The 18,847-nt window shown below is 42.0% G+C and overlaps 1 protein-coding gene across 1 annotated transcript in view; it reads left to right on the top strand.

Moving 5' to 3' along the window:
* Nucleotides 1-18,847, top strand: part of pdss2 (prenyl (decaprenyl) diphosphate synthase, subunit 2) — a 198,257-nt gene that overhangs the window by 175,349 nt on the left and 4,061 nt on the right. Inside the window, exon 8 of the mRNA XM_080193379.1 lies at nucleotides 8,007-8,042. Coding sequence (XP_080049505.1) covers nucleotides 8,007-8,042 — 36 coding nt within the window. The remainder of the gene's footprint in view (nucleotides 1-8,006; nucleotides 8,043-18,847) is intronic.

The raw sequence follows: 18,847 nt of genomic DNA, 5'->3' as shown, positions 1-18,847 counted from the left end.
TCTGTCTACACTTCCTGCTGCCTCGGCAAAACAGCCAACGTAATTAAGGACCCCACACAGTCCAGACATTCTCTCTTCCACCTTCTTCCGTCAGGAAAAAGATACAAAAGTCTGAGTTCATGTACTAACTGAGTCAAGAACAGCTTCTTCCCTGCTGCCATCAAACTTTTGAATGGACCTACCTTGCACTAAGTTGATCTTTCTCTACATGGTAGCTATGACTGTAACACTACATTGCACATACTCTCCTTCTCTGAGAAAGGTGTGCTTTGTCTGTATAGCACACAAGAAACAATACTTTTCACTGTATACTAATGCATGTGACAACAATAAATCAAATCAAATTTAAAAAATCATAGAATCCCTACAGTGCAGAAGGAGGCTATTCGGCCCATTAATTCTGCAATGACTGACACAGTATCTTACCCAGGCCCTATCTCCTGTGACCCCATGTATTTTTCCTGCTAATTCCCCTAATTTACACATCCTGGGACTCTTTTGGGATGATTTAGAGTGCCCAAACAACCTAACCTGCACATCTGGGGGAGGAAACTGGAGCACCCGCAGGAAACCCATGCAGACACGGGGGAGAATGTGCAAACTTTTGCACAGTCACCCGAGGCTGGAATTGAACCTGGGTCCCTGGTGCTGTGAGGCAACTGTGCCGCCACATGAGTTGTGAGGAAATACTAGGGTATTTTTATGCAGGCAGAGAAAGCAGTGTTCAAAATTGTGAAGGATCGAAGAATGTAATTGGGGAAAATCATTTGCACCGATCCTTCAATTAATAACTGAAGGGCATGAATTTAAGATCATTGCCAAAGGGATGAAGATTAAGTGGCGTGGAATACCTTACCAGAAACAGTGGTTTAAATAATTATTAAAAATCAAAATTTGGGTGGGGAAATGGGGTTAAATGGATATTTCTTTCAGAGAGCTGACAAAGTAGCAGTGGACCAAACAGTGGCTTTGCTTGCTGTAAAATTCTGTGATCCCATGAAGTGCCGAATGAATGAAGAATTCGTTTGGAGTTGCAGCATATGTGGAAGTGCAGGAGACTTGTAGAAACTGGTTTGTCGAAGTTGCTATGTGTTACTCATTTGAAGAATACATTTGTCCAACTGCTTAAGTGTTCAGTCATTATTTCAGACAATGATCACCCTTGTTACAAATACAAAAACAATAAAACTGGTGTGTATTTCATCCTGATTTTAGGAATAACTTTACCAGCATCTGATCCAATGTTTTTGCATTTCGTGAACTACGAATGTCAGTGACGTTGCCTCAAGGTTTTTCTTATTTTAAGGGCATTACAGCCAAGAAAATTAGTACAATTTTTCATTCACTGTGAAGCACAATATCATGCTTATTTTATCTAAATCTGGAGCTATTAAAACTAATGCAAAACTCTTCTGATTTTTCTTTTACTTAAAAATAGAACTAGGCCAATAGTTTTTTTGTTAATGGGAGCATGCACACTATATAGCAAAAGCAGTAGACTGCCCAGGTTTTGCAGAAATCAGTGAGTACAGAACCCAAGTATGTTTTTATTAATTGGTCCCTGTTGTGTAAGGGTAATAATGTATTATTCCACCTAGTCCTCAGAATAGTTTTAATTAATGCTCAGAAAGCAATATGTTTTAATCATTTGTCCCAGTGGTACACTGAATCTTTATTACAGTGAATCAGCTTGAAAAGAAACTGTAGTAGAGAGTATGGTTTTTGTTAAAGGCAGTTATCCCGAAGACTTCATCCTTGCTAAAATCGCATGGTGATCTCATAATACAATTGTAAAGTTATTACAGAGATAGAAATTCAAAGTAAATTGACCAAGTATACACTCATGAGAGGAACTGATAAACTTGCACACAATTTTGGGGAGAATTCCGTTTTATACCATTCACCCTAACCAAAGGGTGCACATTAGGTGCACAAGATTTGAAAGATCAAGAGCGATTAGCTAGGCAGGCCCTACTGACTTGGAAATATATCGCTGCTCCTTCGCAGTCGCTGGATCAAAATCCTGGAATTCCCTCCCTAATGGTATTGTAGGTCAACCCACAGCACGTGGGCTACATTGATTCAAGATGGCAGCTCACCACCACCTTCTCAAAGGCAACTAGGGATAGGCAATAAATGCTGGCCAGCCAGCGATACCCATGTCCCACAAATTAATTTTAAAAAATGTTTACGTTAGGAACGTAGGAGCAGAAGTAGGCCAGTTGGCCTTTTGAGCCTGTTCTGCTATTCAATAAGATGATGGCTGATCTGGTTGTGGTCTTAGCTCCCCTTTCCTTGTCATGTGCATTGGGGTATAGTGAAAAGTACTGTTTCTTGAGTGCTTTGCAGGCAAAGCATACTATTCGTAGAGTACATAGGGGAGAAGAAAAGGAGAGAGTGCAGAATGTAGTGTTACAGTCCTAGCTAGAGTGTAGAAAAAGATCAACTTAATATATGGTAGATCCATTCAAAAGGCTGATGGCAGCAGAGAAGAAGCTGTTCTTGAGTCAGTTGGTATGTGTCCTCGGACTTTTGTACATTTTTCCCGGTGGAAGAAGTCTGTCCAGGGTATGGGGGCTCCTTGATTATGCTGGCTGCTTTTCCAAGGCAGTGGGAAGTGTAAAGAGAGTCAATGGATGGGAGGCTTATTTGCCTGAATCTGTCAATGTAATCAGGGGTGACAACTGTTAGTGTTACGGAGTCGAACTTGTCTCAACTTGGCTCCGACTGTCAGAATCAAATGTGTTTGGATCAGAAAAAATGACCAGACAGAAGATAGAATATAAAAGCAAAATACTGCGGATGCTGGAATCTAAAACAAAAACAGAAAATGCTGGGGAAACTCAGCAGGTCTGACAGAATCTGTGGAGAGAGAATAGAGCCAACATTTCGAGTCTGGGTGACCTTCGTCAGAGCTGATAGATTTTCCTGCCATAGACTCCCTACAGTGCAGAAGGAGGCCATTCAGCCCATCAAGAGTGCACTGATCACAATTCCACCCAGGTCATATCCCTCCAACTTCATGTATTTACCCTGCTGATCCCCCGACACTAAGAAGTAATTTATCATGGCCAATCTACGTAACCCACACATCTTTAGACTGTGGGAGGAAACCGGCACACCTGGAGGAAACCCACGCAGACACGGGAGAATGTGCAAACTCCACACAGACAGTAACCTGAGGCTGGAATTGAACCCGGGTCACTGACCCTGTGAGGTAGCAGTGTTAACTCCTGTGTCACCATGCTGCCCTTTAAATGCCTTTATCTCTGACATCAGAGTAGCACTCACTGAATGGCTCAGGCCTTTCCTCACACCAGTATCCGCAAGCCTTTCTAATCGAGTTTGCCAATCTAGAAGCCTGCGGCCAGTAGAAACAGCTCTGTGTCGATTTCAGTTCTGTTCGCTGTGCTCCTACAGTGTCTCAGTGACTCTTGCTTTTACAGGTAAAAGAGCGATGCTTCTGGAGTGTCTGGTGTGAGATTTTTCATCAGGTGTATGCACGAGACAACCGAGTTCCATCACATAGGAAAAGTCAAAGAGGCATGCTGCATATAAATACTTTCATACCAATAAAATGCAACGCGAATTTGTAAAATAACAGCGTGACATTTCAGGATAATTAGTTTAGTGATGTACACCCAGAATACCAGGTTAATTGCATGCTCAAACTTGCAACTTCATTCTGTGTATGCTTATTAAGCCCAAGTGTTATGGCAGTTTCTTCAGTGTTGTGGTTTCACTGCATGTTAATAAATAGTAAGGAAAATGACAGGTTTTTTTTGAATTCCAGGCTGTTGTACTATCTCACTATCCTTTTCAACATTTTAAATTTAGTGTTTTCTGTCAAAAGCTGCTTTCTGTTCCAGAGAAAAGCTATTGAGAAAAAAATTGATGGAAATAATGTAAATATTCATTGTATTTTTTCTAACGGAATGCATTTGGAACATCAAGTCAAGGAGTACTTGTGCCATGTCATGGAAATGTTTCTTCCTAATCATCCCTAATTACTCTTGAACTGAGTGGCTTGCTAGACCATTTCAGAAGGCTTTTTTTTTCAAGTGTCAACCACATTGTTGTGGATCTAGAGTCACATGTAGGCCAGACCAGGTAAGGATGGCAGATTTCCTTCCCAAAAGGCATTAGTGAACCAAATAAGTTTTTACAACAATTGATGATGGTTTCATGGGCGTCATAAGACTTCTAATTCCAGCTTGAATTCAAATTTCACCGAACTCTGGTCCCCAGACCATTGCCCTGGTTTCCTGGATTACTAGTCCAATGATATTACCACTAAACCATCACCTCCTCTGCATAAAGAGCACTTAATTACCTCTCATGCCTCACCCAGCAACCAAGGCTGATGTTTCAGTCTTGTGTTGAGGGAGTGTTGCATTATTGGAGAATTGACCTATCAGATAGTGTGTTAAATGAAAATGCATCTGTCTGCTCAAGATGGTTGTAGAATTTGATTTGATTCATTGTCACATATATTCGTGTGAAGTGAAAAGTATTATTTCTTCTGTGCTATACAGACAAAGCATACCGTGCATAGAAAAGGAAAGAAGAGGGTGCAGAATGTAGTGTTACAATCATAGCTAGGGTATAGAGAAAGATCAACTTAATAGGAGGTAAGTCCATTCAAAAGTCTGATGGCAGCAGGCAAGAAGTTGTTCTTGAGTCAATTGGTACATGTCCTCAGACGTTTGTATCTTTATCCCAATGGAAGAAGGTGGAAGAGAGTATGTCTGAGGTCCTTAATTATGCTGGCTGCTTTTCCAAGGCAGCTGGATGTGTAGACAGTGTAAATGGATGGAAGACTAGTTTGAGTGATGGCCTGGGCTTCGTTCATGACCCTTTGTAGTTTCTTGCAATCTTGGGCAGAGCAGGAGACATAACAAGCTGTGATACATCCAGAAAAAATGTTTTCTGTGGTGCAACTGTAAAAGCTGGTGAGAGTCGTCGCATTCATGCCAAATTTAATTTGTCTCCTGAGAAAATAGAGGCATTGGTGGGCTTTCTTGATAATAGCATCAGCATGGAGGAACCAGGACAGGTTGTTGGTGATCTGGGTACTGAGAAACCTGAAGCTCTCGACCGTTTCCATTTCGACCCCATTGGTATTGGCAGGGACATGTCCTCCACTATGCTTCCTGAAGGCAATGACAATCTCCTTCATTTTGTTAACATTGAAGAAGAGATTATTGTCATTGCGCCAATTCACCGGATTCTCTTATCTCATTCCTGTACTCTGTCTCGTCACTGTTTGAAATCCGACCCACTATGTTGGTGTCATCAACAAACTTGAAAATCGAATTGGAAGGGAATTTAGCCACACAGTCATAGGTGTTGTAAGGAATATAGTAAAGGGCTGAGGACACAGTCTTGTTGGGCACCATGTTGAGAGTGATCATGGAGGAAGTGTTGTTGCCTTTCCTTACTGATTCTAGTCAGTGGGTTAGGAAGTCTAGGATCCAGTCGCAGAGGGACGAGCTGAGCCGTAGGCTACGAAGTTTGGAGATGAGTTTCGTAGGAATAATGGTGTTGAAGGCTGAGCTGTAGTCTGAGTAGGAGTCTGACGTAAGTATCCTTGTTAACTAGGTGTTCCAGGGTTGAGTGCAGGGCCAGGAAGATGGCGTCTGCTGTGGACCACCAGAACTAGAGGGCACAGCCTCAAAATAAGGGGGGGCTGCAGTTTAGAACAGAGTTGAGGAGGAGCTTCTTCTCTCAGAGGGTGGTGAATCTCTGGAATTCTCTGCCCATTGAAGTAGTGGAGGCTACCTCGTTGAATATGTTTAAGTCACGGGTAGATTGATTTCTGATCAATAAGGGAATTAAGGGTAATGGGGAGCAGGCGGGTAAATGGAACTGATCCACTTCAGATCAGCCATGATCTTATTGAATGGCGGGTCAGGTTCGAAGGGGCTAGATGCCTACTCCACCTGTTTCTTATGTTCTTATGGACCTCCAGATAGGAAATTTTGTTTTTGTTGAATTTGGAGGAGGGTTGAATGGCCTCTTTCTGTGCCCTAACTTTCCTTTTGGTTCTTTGTTTGAAACCCATTTTATATGGGACTCTTATTGACAGCAATATCTTACAGCTTAGCCCAGGATTTCAACTCTGCTTAATTGTCCAATAAAATAAATTAGTATTGCAACAAGAATCAAACGTAGATGAAATATCACGTATTAAACGTATTTTGGGCACTTGTTTAGTTGAGAAATGTGTAGTCAACTTTATTCATAGTTTAGAGAAGTGACCAGTGATCTTAGTTGTACAGAATTGGGTTCCACACCAGTCGTGCGTTTGAGTGTAGAAAGAATTGTAGTGGAGACTGGAAGCAAGCTAAAAATGAACCTCCCTTTCAAAGTGGGAAGGTTCCATGTGACAAAAAATGCACAATGCACCAAGTTTGTATTTAATAAAATCCAACTAGCAGAAAATGAGTCTTTTATATTTGTCCTTTCTTGTGAACGAGGTTTACACATGGACTTTTGTTGACCATTCAAACTATGTAATTCAGGTCCTGGTGAAAATTAATTGTACAACAGTAACTTGCTTTTATATCACTTCTTTAGGTTACAAGCATCCAGAGGCAGTTCACAAATGGGCAAATAATGATAAATGAAGACTGACCCAGGAAAGGAAAGATTAAGAGAAACACCCAAACGCTTGATCAAAAAGCTGGATTTATGGAGTGTTTTAAAGAAGGAGGGGGGAGAGGTGGATGAGTTTAATGAGGCAGTGCTGCAGAGTTGGAAACTTTGCATTTAAAGAATGTTTCGCACAACCACCAGATATCTCAAAAATGCTTTACAGCCAATTAAGTGTTTTTTCTGAAGTGTTACTTTTGTAAAGTGGCTAAAGACCCTGCTGTTGGTAGTGGAGCAAAGGGAAGAAGAGGCTGGTGTAGTCAGTGAACTTAATGCAGTTGAATTAAAACACTTGAAATGAGTGGCCTTTTATAGGATCCAGGAGCTGCAGAAGCTGATGCTTGATGGATTCCGTGCTTCCACTTCAGAAGTGATTGTGTGACCACTATTTATAAGAACATAAGAAATAGGAGCAGGAGCAGGCCATCCAGCCCTTCGAGCCTGCCCCGCCATTCAATAAGATCATGGCTGATCTGTCATGTCTCAGTTCCACATTCCCGCCCTCTCCCCATAACCCTTAATCCCCTCGCTTATCAAAAACCCATCAACCTGCGTCTTAAAAATATTTAGTGAGGCAGCCTCCACCACCTCAACGGGCAGAGAATTCCAGAGATTCACCACCCTTTGAGTGAAGAAGTTCTTCCTCAACTCCGTTCTAAACCGCCCCCCCTTTATCTTGAGGCTGTGACCCCTAGTCCTACTGTCCTTTCTGAGCGGGAAGAGCCTCTCCACCTCTATCCTATCCATCCCATTCATCATTTTATATGTCTCAATGAGATCTCCCCTCACTCTTCTAAACTCTAACGAGTACAAGCCTAGTTTATTCAGCCTCTCCTCATAGCTCAACCCCCTCAACTCCGGCATCAGCCTAGTAAACCTCCTCTGCACTCCCTCCAAGGCCAAAATATCCTTGCGTAAGTACGGCGACCAAAACGGCACACAGTACTCCAGCTGCGGCCTCACCAATGCCCTATACAGCTGCAGCAAGACCTCCCTACTTTTATATTCAATCCCCCTCGCTATGAATTTGTAAGCATAACTCGAGACAGATTGTGATCTGCTAAGTTGGAAAAAGGTAAACCTGCTGGTTTTAGTCCACTGATCTGTAAAACCATAGCTACAGGAACAAGAACATATTTTCAAACCATACTGCCCACTGTGGCCAATTTAAAATATCGCTATTGCAGTGGGAAAATCTAATCTACGGAACCTTATTTGCCGCAGAACTTTCAGAGATTGAGAATAATGATGCAAAGTTATATAGAAGTCGTAGTAGACTATATCTTGGTTAACTTCCAGTTGAGTTATTGGTGCTAAATATTTATTGTTTATCACTTTGTCTCTGTTTTTAGGCTAAAGTAAATGGAAAACAAGCTGATTACGCCAAGGTATGTTCTTCTTTATTTTGCTGTATTATGGAAAGTGTTTGCTAGATTAAATGAGCAAGACTGATTGTTAAAACAGAGCTTTTTTTGCCTTTCACAAAAGCTGAGTTAAATGTACATGTTAAAAAGGCAAATATTTTTCAGAAATAGTACTTCGTCTTCAGTGTAAGAATATTAATATTTTGTTGGTGCTCAGACACTTATTCATAAGTAAAGGGGAGGTTGGTAGCCTAAAGGGAGACTCATGAGGGATAATTAGCCAATTGAAATCTTCCTTTGCTGATGCTTGAATTTTGAAGTTTGTAGATATATAAATACCTGATTTCCCAGCCAAGTTGAATAACTTTCCCTGTGTTAATTTAGCTTATTTGAACATTGCATGCAATAAGTTTTCATAAAATATATTTAGGCCAAAAATCTCTTTTAATTGACAAATATTGTATTGCACTGAGAAGCCAAGAATCTGAGAGACATGAACAGATTTGATACTTAGAATGGCACACCAGAAATCTTTCCTTCCTGACAAAAATGCTAAGGCTTCATAGTAAGCAGGCTTCACACTATCCAAGTTGAAATTATGGGGAGCAAAGGGAACAGATATGCTTAATAAGCTTAGTTTAATAATAAATATTCACTAAGTGATGCGTGACAACTTTCCACATAACTGAGCAAGAAGAGCAGGAAATCGTTAGAATTCAAGTAAATACATTTTCCCGTACATCACTGGTGTTTTTTGGCTGTGTATCTAGTGCCTTCACCAAATGGTGGCAGCACTGTGGATGTACCTACATCACATGAAATACATTAGTTCAAGGTGGCCAGTCATCACTACCTTCTCGAGTTATTCGGGCTGAGCAACACGTACTGGCCTTGCCAGCAACAAGCCTGTGGAAGAATTTTTAAAATGCCGCCTTTTTTCAGGTAGGCTAGTGACTGTTTAATGTTATCAGACATTAGAATCGCTGTATTGAAAAACCAACCATGGAAGGAATATCCAGAGCCCCACTTTGTGCTCCTTCAATGAGTACAGTTTTAAAGTTAAAGTTCATTATGAGTCACAAGTAGGCTTACATTAACACTGCAATGAGGTTACTGTAAAAATCGCCACACTCCGATGCCTTTTGGGTACACTGAGGAAGAATTTGGCATGACCGATGCACCTAACCAGCGCATCTTTTGGACTGTGGGAGGTTTCCAGAGCACTCAGAAGAAACCTACGCAGACACAAGGAGAGTGTGCAAACTCTGCACAGACAGTGACTCAAACCAGGAATCGAGCCCAGGTCCCTGAAGTTGTGAGGCAACAGTGCTAACCACTGTGCAACCCTGACATACCTATTTTGCAGTTAGTGATCAACCTGTGATGAGATCCTTGTGCAGAGCTGCAGCTATTAATTACGTGTTCTGCTGATTAAACAGTCAACCAATTCAATGTGCAGCTTAAAACTTGTGCGCTAATTATATTGCACAAATTTTATTAATAGCTTCACACAAAGGCACTTTATTGAAGTATTGCCAGAATTTCAGGCACACACCTATACACTTAGCTATCAGCCTCCCACAATTTTATCACTTCCTCAAGAAAATCAATTCAACCAAGTTAATAAGACAAGTTAATGTGAAGTTAATAAGACATACTTTTGTTTCCAATGGTCATGCTGGAATTCCATAATAAAGATGCACATTCCAAGGATTTGAACAATGCATTATGTCCAAACAGAGACATATCAAAATCGATAAGTAGTCTCACAACATCAGGTTAAAGTCCAACAGGTTTATTTGGTAGCGTGAGCTTTCAGAGCGCTGCCCCTTCATCAGGTGACAGTCTATTCATATCAGACATATCCATTATTATTCATCTCCCCATCATATCAGAATCAGAAGCGTGTCCATTTGTCTGAGAGAGAAAGAAAACCCTGAAGAACTTCTACTCCGGCAGCAGACACTCAAGATCCGAACTCCTTATGGTGATTTTCTTCCCTACCTGGAGGATTCTTGTGCACCTTACTCCAGTGGGAAAACTGGAACAGAAGCTTCCATGATAACAATGCACTGGCATTTTCTCCACAGAAATATATAAATCTCTTCACTCTGCAAAATTATTCTCCTTAGAAAGAGAGGAAAATCTCTCTCAAATGAAAGAAATGTTTTATAGTTTTAAATTTGACTGTTCGTTTTTCAACAGGCTTTTAAAAGAAAAAAAGACAGTTGTTTTCTTCTATTGTGTTCCAGGAAAGCATCATTGTGGAGTAGGGGGAGGGAAGAGAATGCAGCTCCATCCAAGGCCTGGAGCTTGTTTCTAAGCCCCTTCTGATTGCTTGATTTTTCAGGAATTTGTTTCATTCTTCTTTACACGATTTTAACAAAAGAAATTGCCTTAGAAAGTGTACATCTGCGGTTTGTATATCACCATCCTGTACGATCCTGCTCTTCACATCCACACAGGCCCATGGCCAGAAGAGAGCAACTGAAAGCAGGAACCAAAAAAAATGCACTCAGGCACACAATTGGTTTGAACTGGAAGTGTTACTCTGCAGTGTGAATAGATCCACAAATCTGGCCAGAACAAATCAGCTCGTAATTGTGATACGTGTGCAGATAAAAATGGAACTGTATAGGTTAGAGTGAATGTGCAGCACATAGTATCACCCTGTCCTGACCCCGCTAATCATTGTGATCCAGGGAACTTTGGTTTATTTTTTTGAACAGTCTGACACTAACCATGTTGATGGCATTATAAAACACATCACTTCTTTTCTTAGATCACCTTCAATAAGCATTGTGTACAAATGGGAACAGACCTGAGGTTATATATTTCTGTTTAACAATTGTGCTGAAGTGCATTTATTGTACTATTGTTCCAGAGTTGTACACAGGGCAGTGATGTTAGAGTTCGAATATAATACCATATTCCTGCTTCTTTACACAGGCACCGATTTTCCTCATTTGAGGGGAAACTATTTATTGTGCAATATATTTCAACTGTCTTGTATTTTTAATTATTTCAGAAATGCATTTTTTATTGTTACAGAAATCAAATTAATATAAAAGCACGACAAGTTGAAGATTGTTAGGAGTTGGGGTGGGAAGGATAACTGTTTCACTAATTTGCTGAAGATGCCCTGACGTTTTTCCACACAGTCTCCATGGTGGTTGTGAAAAGAAATGGCAGTGAATTGCCTCGTTCCATGGGTGCCCTAACTGTTCAACAGGCCATGGAATTCTTTTCACTTACAGCTTAGAAAATACAATCAAACATAAGCCTCTTGGTATTTCTACAAATCATGTCACATTGCTATTAAGTAATTTTGATTATACCACACACAAGTTATTAGCCTGCTTGGGTTATATAGCTTCAATGTTTTTAGTCTAAAAGATTTTTGCAATAGATTTATTAGCTTACTTCTCTGTAATGAGTTAAATTTCACATGTGGGTAGCACATTTCCTATTTGGGCATGGCCCTTCTGCGACTTGTACAATCCTTCCTCTGCAATTCTACCATTAGATGGAGTGTCCTAAAGCTCTGTGCTGCAGATCTCAGAGCGGATCCTCCGGCTGGGTGCAGTGGTGTTGGGTGCCGTGGCACCGCTCATCAAGTTTGCTTTGACCCATCGCTACTAATTGTTTACAATAGGGTTCTCTGGTCCTGGCTGCAACATTGATGGGTCAGCATAGTTATTCCTATGGAATTCTGCCAAGTCCAGAAAAAGAGGGAAGTGAGGAAACCCCATCTTTAATGACCTTAACTACCGTACTCAGGCAGGTTTTTAAAAATCTCACATCTTTCAGTGGGTTAGTGAGTGGGGGGTGGGGGGGGTGGTATTCAGATTAAGCATGATGCGCAGTTGAGTTACACTGGCTAATCTTTTTGAGTTAAACCAGGTATTAACCAGCGTAACATTTCCTAGGTAGATAGTCAGTTATGTCCTGCGAATCTGGCTCAAGTCTCAGACACTGAGCATGTGTGGTCAGGAGTTACACAGAGTCCTGAAGCACATCTTAAGTCCAGATTTCGACAATATAGATAGCAGAAAATTGGGCCCTCGTACCTATTCCTGCAGCAGCAACTTGTGTTTCTGTAGCACTGTTATTAAAATGGTTTTTATTAGAAGTTTTCATGTTCCGTTTGCCACAAAATACAAACACCCAAAGTCTAGTAGAGTACAGAGTGATCGTTATAATAATAGGGAAAGGCCAGCAAATATTCACACAAATGATTCCAATTATCAATCATTGTAGTCAGCGTCTCCTCTCATACGGCTGAAAGAAGGATACAGAGAAGAGTGGGAGATCTCAGGATAACAGGATACAATCAGGAGTACATGGCCCCATGGTGTGCACACTCCTCTACAGGATAACAGAGAGTTACATAATATACAGGATCCCGTGTGGGGTAATATTCAACTAATCAGCCTAACTCAACATTCCAGGACCACCAAGCAACAAAAGGATAACCCAGAAAAAGGGGAACCTTAGTACACTTTAATATATTGCCATTGATACAGCATGTAGCATGGTAATATACGCTGTCATTTACAGGAACCAGAAGCTAAGGATTCATACATGTAATGACCTAATTATGTTAGAGGCTGTGGGTTTCAAAAGAAATGCATACACAGATTCAAATTAACAACAGATTTATTCTAGGGGCTTTCTCCTGTACACAAACTGAAATTAAAAGAGCAGCCTGTACAACACCCTAATGACATCGCCATCAAATCATGCAATTGGCTCTTAAAGTAATTTTGCAACTACTTAAATATGTAATATTATATCTTGCCTAAGCTTGCATCACTACAACTCTCCCTCGTTGCTAGCCATGTCAAAGGCACCGATCAGTTCCCCGTCACCAAAAAATTTTAACCATTTTCCACCAAAGAAACTCAACAAACTAGGAGAAAACGAATCATCAAAACACCCATCAACAGGGTTTTTTGGGAGGAGCTATAAACCCCCTCCTCTCAACAAGATAAGAGCCTCTAGGGTTAACTATAACAAATCAGCGTTTGTATTGACACCCTACCCACTCAGATGAAGAAACGAAATTCCAGAGAGGGAAAGCATCAGGATTATCCAGCAGATACCAGATATAATTTTTTCCGCATATACCTTTGCTTGAAGGAAACCAGCAACAGAACAGCACAACTTACAAGAAGCAGGACAACACCCCCTCACCACTCCACCAACTTGCCTCAGGGAGGCCCAAGCCTAGAAGTCAGGCTGGAAGTCTCCACATAAAACCTCTTGCAGGAAGCAACCTACTCCTCCAACCAGCCTAATCTCCAACCGAAGAAAGATTCCCAACAATGCTGAACCAAAGCACCCTAACTCGGACTCAGGCCCCACAACCAACAGGACATTACATCGATACCAATAATCTGCCCCTCAATGTCAGCAAAACAAAGGAGATTGTCATCGACTTCAGGAAGCATAGTGGAGGACATGTCCCTGTTTACATCAATGGGGACAAAGTGGAAAGGGTCAAGAGCTTCACGTTTTTAGATGTCCAGATCACCAACAGCCTGTCCTTGTCCGTCCATGCCGACACTATAGTTAAGAAAGCCTACCACCGCCTCTACTTTCACAGAAGACTAAGGAAATCTGGCATGTCAGTTACCACTCTCACTAATGCACAGATGCATTAGAAATGCATTAATGCACCCTAGTAAGCATTCTTTCTGGTTGTATCACAGGTTGGTATGGTTCCTGCTCTGTCCAAGACCCTAACAAACTACAAAGGGTCGTGAACAAAGTCCAGTTGATCATTCAAAGCAGTCTCCCACCCACTGACACTGTGTAGTTTCTGCTGCTGCGAAAAAGCAGCCAGCATAATTAAGAACCCCATGCACCTTGAACATGCTCTCTTCCACTTTTTTCCGGCGGGGAAAAGATACATTCTAACCGACTCAATAACAGCTTCTTCCCTGCTGCCATCAGACTTATGAATGGACCTACCTTGCATTAAGCTGATCTTTCTCCACACCTTAGCTATGATTATAACACTACATTCTACCCCCTCTCTTTTCATTCTCTATGAACAATATGCTTTGATTGTATAGTGCACAAGAAACAACACTTAATAGACAACACTTAATTAACAGTAATAGATCAAATCAAACATCCTTGGGGGAACTAAGTCTCGGGAGAGAGAGCAGTCCAGATAACCCCAAAAGGGATTATCTTGGGGAAGGGTAACCTGCTCCCCCCATCCAACGTACCCTCCACCTGACCCGGATAAACACACCCATTACTGCCCTAACCTGTTTAACTACACTCTAGAATAAGGGCCAAGAATATCACTCCTGTATATTGAGCCCAAGATGGTCACTGAGGAAGGAGGCCATGTGGCTGTGAAAGTGAGTTTTGGTAAACACCTAATCAAACACAGGGAGGATAATGGAAAGCAAATAAAGTAAACGCAAGACAAATGAAATCCTGTCAGGGAGAAGAGCGGAACTTTTTCAAAGTAGGCACTCCTGGAAGAGAAGTGGTGGTGCATGAAACATTAAGATAAAAGCACAATACTGTGGATGCTGGAGATTTTTCAAAGTATTTAAATTGTGGGAATTTCAGATTAATTTTCAGCATGCAAAACATTAGAATACAAGTCGTAGGGAATCATGATTAAAATGTATAGTACGTTGGACAGATCTTGTCCATAACACTAATCGATTCTTGTCACTGTGATATAAGGGAGGCACAGTGAAGGAATATGGAGAGAGCCATGAGACTGGTCACTAGTTTCAAAAGGCTGAATTATGAGGAGACAGTGAAGAGATTTGGATTCCTCCACCTTGAAAGAAGGCATAAGAAATGATCTTGCAGAGATGTATAAGAGCGGTTGATTTACCATGGAACTGCACCTAGATAGTCAAGATCAGAATTCTTCAAATGCAGTGAAGTTAGAAGGTGGGAGATAATTAGATTGTGGTAGCCTTTAATTCCCATTTTAAACTTGCATGCTTCGGGCTCATTTTTATATCCAGTGGTAAATTCCTGTGTCTACATTTTTAATGGTGACTGCCTGTGTGAACCCATCTCTGGTGTTATTGTAGCTTCCCTCTAGTGATGGCGCTGCATACACTGATTGACGGGTGCAATGACATGGAATGCCTATTGACCACTGTCGGCCAATGAATTTGAGGCAAGACTGGATTTCCGACAGGTCTTGCAGCAAAGCAAACAAAGTTTATTTACTCGGCAAACAGCAAGGCCAACATGGTCTATTTACAGTGTCTTTAAAAAGTGTCTCCGTGGACTGCAGAAAACAACTTGTGCCTGTCTACAACTGCAACGACATCTGATAAAGGCACTGAGATTTTGTAGAATCTTACAGCACAGAAAGGATCCATTCAGCCTGTTGTGCGTAGGCTGGCTCTTTGACCAAGCTGCCTAATTTATCCCACTCCCTATTTTTTCCCCATAATTCTACAAGTTAGTCCTCTTAAATACTTATTCACTTACCTTTTGTATGTTCTTGTGAGATCTGATTCCACTATCTGTTTTTCTTTCTTGGCATATTCCAAGTATAATCCACTACGCAAATAAATTTCTTCTCATCTGCCTACCGATTCTCTTGCCAATTCTTTGAAATCTTTAACTTCTACTTACTGATCCACTAGCCGGGGGAAACGGTCCATCCCCACTTGCTTTATCCATACCCTTGATCATTTTGAGTATCTCAAAGATGTTTCCCCTTCATCTTCTCTGTTCGAAAGAGAACAATCTCAGCTTCTGCAGCCTCTGTCTCTCACCTGGTAACTGTCCACTGTCCCCTCTACCAGCATTTGAAATCTTTTCCAAAGTGTTGTGCCCTGAATGGTACACAGTACTCCAACTGAGATTTAAATAGTGATTCATAAAAGATTATAATGACCTTTTTTGATCCAATGCTCGCTTAAATACAATTCCAGTTTTTTTGCAAAAACGTGCATTTCTGTAGCATTTTTTGTAATACCTGTTTTCTCTGATGTTGATTGGTGATAAATATTGGCCAGGATACTGAGGAGAACTCCCCTGCTCCTCTTTAAATAGTGCCACGAGACCTTATACATCCACCCAACCAACTTTATTGTGCCTCGGTTTAAAGTCTTTTAAGAACATAAGAAATAGGAGCAGGAGTAGGCCATCTAGCCCTTCGAGCCTGCCCCGCCATTCAATAAGATCATGGCTGATCTGAAGTGGCTCAGTTCCACTTTCCCGCTTTCTCCCCATAACCCTTAATCCCCTTGCCCAGCAAAAACCTATCTACCCGCGTCTTAAATATATTTAGCGAGGTAGCCTCCACCACTTCAACGGGCAGAGAATTCCAGAGATTCAGCACCCTTTGAGTGAAGAAGTTCCTCCTCAACTCTGTTCTAAACTTTCCCCCCCCCTTTATCTTGAGGCTGTGCCCTCTAGTCCTGCTGTCCTTTCTGAGCGGGAAGAACCTCTCCACCTCAACCCTATCCATTCCTTTCATCATCTTATACATCTCAATAAGATCCCCCTTCATCCTTCTAAACTCTAACGAGTACAAGCCCAGTCTATTCAGCCTCTTTTCATAGCTCAACCCCCTCAACTCAAGTATCAGCCTAGTGAACCTCCTCTGCACTTCCTCCAAGGCCAAAGTATCCTTGCGCAAGTGCGGTGACCAAAACTGCACACAATACTCCAGCTGCGGCCTCACCAGTGCCCTGTACAGTTGCAGCAAGACCTCCCTACTTTTATATTCAATCCCCCTCGCTATGAAGGCCAGCATCCCATTTGCCTTCCTGACCACCTGCTGCACCTGTAGGCTGGGTTTTTGCAACTCATGCACAAGGACCACCAGGTCCCTCTGCACCGTAGCATGCTGCAGCTTTTTGCCCTGTAAGTAGTAGTCCTTCCTACTATTATTCTGACCAAAGTGGATAACCTCACACTTGCCAACATTGTATTCCATCTGCCAGGTCCTCACCCACTCACTCAGCCTATCTAGATCCCTCTGCACACTTTCTACACCCTCTGCACAATTTGCTGTTCCACTTACCTTTGTGTCATCAGCAAATTTCGACACCTTACACTCGGCTCCCTCCTCCAGATCATCTATATAAATGGTAAATAGCTGAGGCCCCAGCACTGATCCCTGGGGCATTCCACTAGTCACCAACCGCCAATTCGAATAGCACCCATTGACCCCCACTCTCTGCCTCCTATTTGACAGCCAATCCCCTATCCACGCTAACACCTTACCCCCAACTCCATGCCCCCTAACCTTCTGTAACAACCTTTTGTGCGGAACCTTATCAAACACCTTCTGGAAATCAAGAAACACTACATCCACTGGTTCCCCTCTATCCACCGCACTAGACACATCCTCATAGAATTCCAATAAATTCATAAGACACGACTTCCCCTTAACGAATCCGTGCTGCGTCTGCTCTATCAAACAATTCTTCTCAAGATGCCTCACTATTTCCTCTTTGATGACGGATTCAAGCATTTTTCCTACAACAGACGTTAAACTAACCGGCTTATAATTCCCTGCCTTTTGCCTGCTACCCTTTTTAAACAGTGGCGTAATATTAGCCATTTTCCAATCTTCCAGCACTTCCCCGGAATCCAGCGAGGTTTGGAAAATAATCACTTTTTCCAAAGGACAGTGCAGCGCTCAAGCCCTGGAATGGGACTTGAACCCAGAACCTTGTGATACAGAAGGAAGAGTGCTCCCCACTTAACCACAGCTAGCACAATATCCCAAGCACTTTTAACTTGTCCTGCTGCCTTCAAAATTATGTGGATACTCACCACCAGCAGCAACCCCCCCCCCCCCCCCCCCCCCGCTCCAACCTCTCCCCCAGCCTCTCCCACCTCTCCCTCCCACTTTTCTGGCTGGGAGAACAAAAAATTGCAGCACAGGAACAGGCCCTTTGGCCCTCCAAACCTGCACCAACATACTGCCTGACTGAACTAAAACCCCCTAACCCTTCCAGGGACCATATCTCTCTATTCCCATCCTATTCATGTATTTGTGAAGACATGCCTTAAAAGTCACTACCGTATCTGCTTCCACTACCTCCCCCGGCAGCAAGTTCCAGGCAGCCGCTACTCTCTCTGTAAAAAATTTGCCTCGTACATTTCCTTTAAACCTTGCCCCTCGCACCTTAAACCTGTGCCCACTAGTAATTGATTTTTCCACCCTGGGAAAAAGCTTATCATATTTACATGGTGACAAATCTAATGAGGGCAGTTTTGTTTAGATGTGTCAATACCATACAGGAAATGAAGGCAGCCATTTTTACAAGAGGTGGATAGTTAACAACGTGGAAAATGTAAATTCGGAGGACTTTTAAATTCATTGAGAGAGTAACGGTAATGAGCCATTGCCCATGAAGGCAACTCTCTATCAGAGAGAGACAATTGGTGGTATTGCTTGAGGGGCACCATTCCATGTCAAGCGTCGTTTAAATTCAGGGAACAGGCTCCTTGATCAATCACCACTGCAACAGGGATTGACTCTCTGCTGTTCGCATCATTCTGCATCACAGTCTCCAGGCATACAGATATCACCTCTAAAGCAACAACTTTAGGACTGATATTCTCAAGTTTTGTTTCATGCAGAATAATTAATCCTTGGAAAAAGTGAAGTTTACTTATTAGTTACAAGTAGGCTTACATTAACACTGCAATGAAGTTACTGTGAAAACTTCCAAGTCTCCACACTCCAGCGCCTGCTTGAGAACACTGAGGGAGAATTTAGCAAGGCAAATGAATCTAACCAGCATGTCTTTTGGACTGTGGAAGGAAACCGGAGCAACCAGAAGAAACCCATGCAGACATAGGGAATT

This window comes from Carcharhinus amblyrhynchos, chromosome 7 (genome assembly GCF_965287045.1).
Source record: "Carcharhinus amblyrhynchos chromosome 7, sCarAmb.v2.hapA, whole genome shotgun sequence".
Classification (NCBI taxonomy): domain Eukaryota; kingdom Metazoa; phylum Chordata; class Chondrichthyes; order Carcharhiniformes; family Carcharhinidae; genus Carcharhinus; species Carcharhinus amblyrhynchos.
This window is presented reverse-complemented; position numbering and strand designations above follow the sequence as displayed.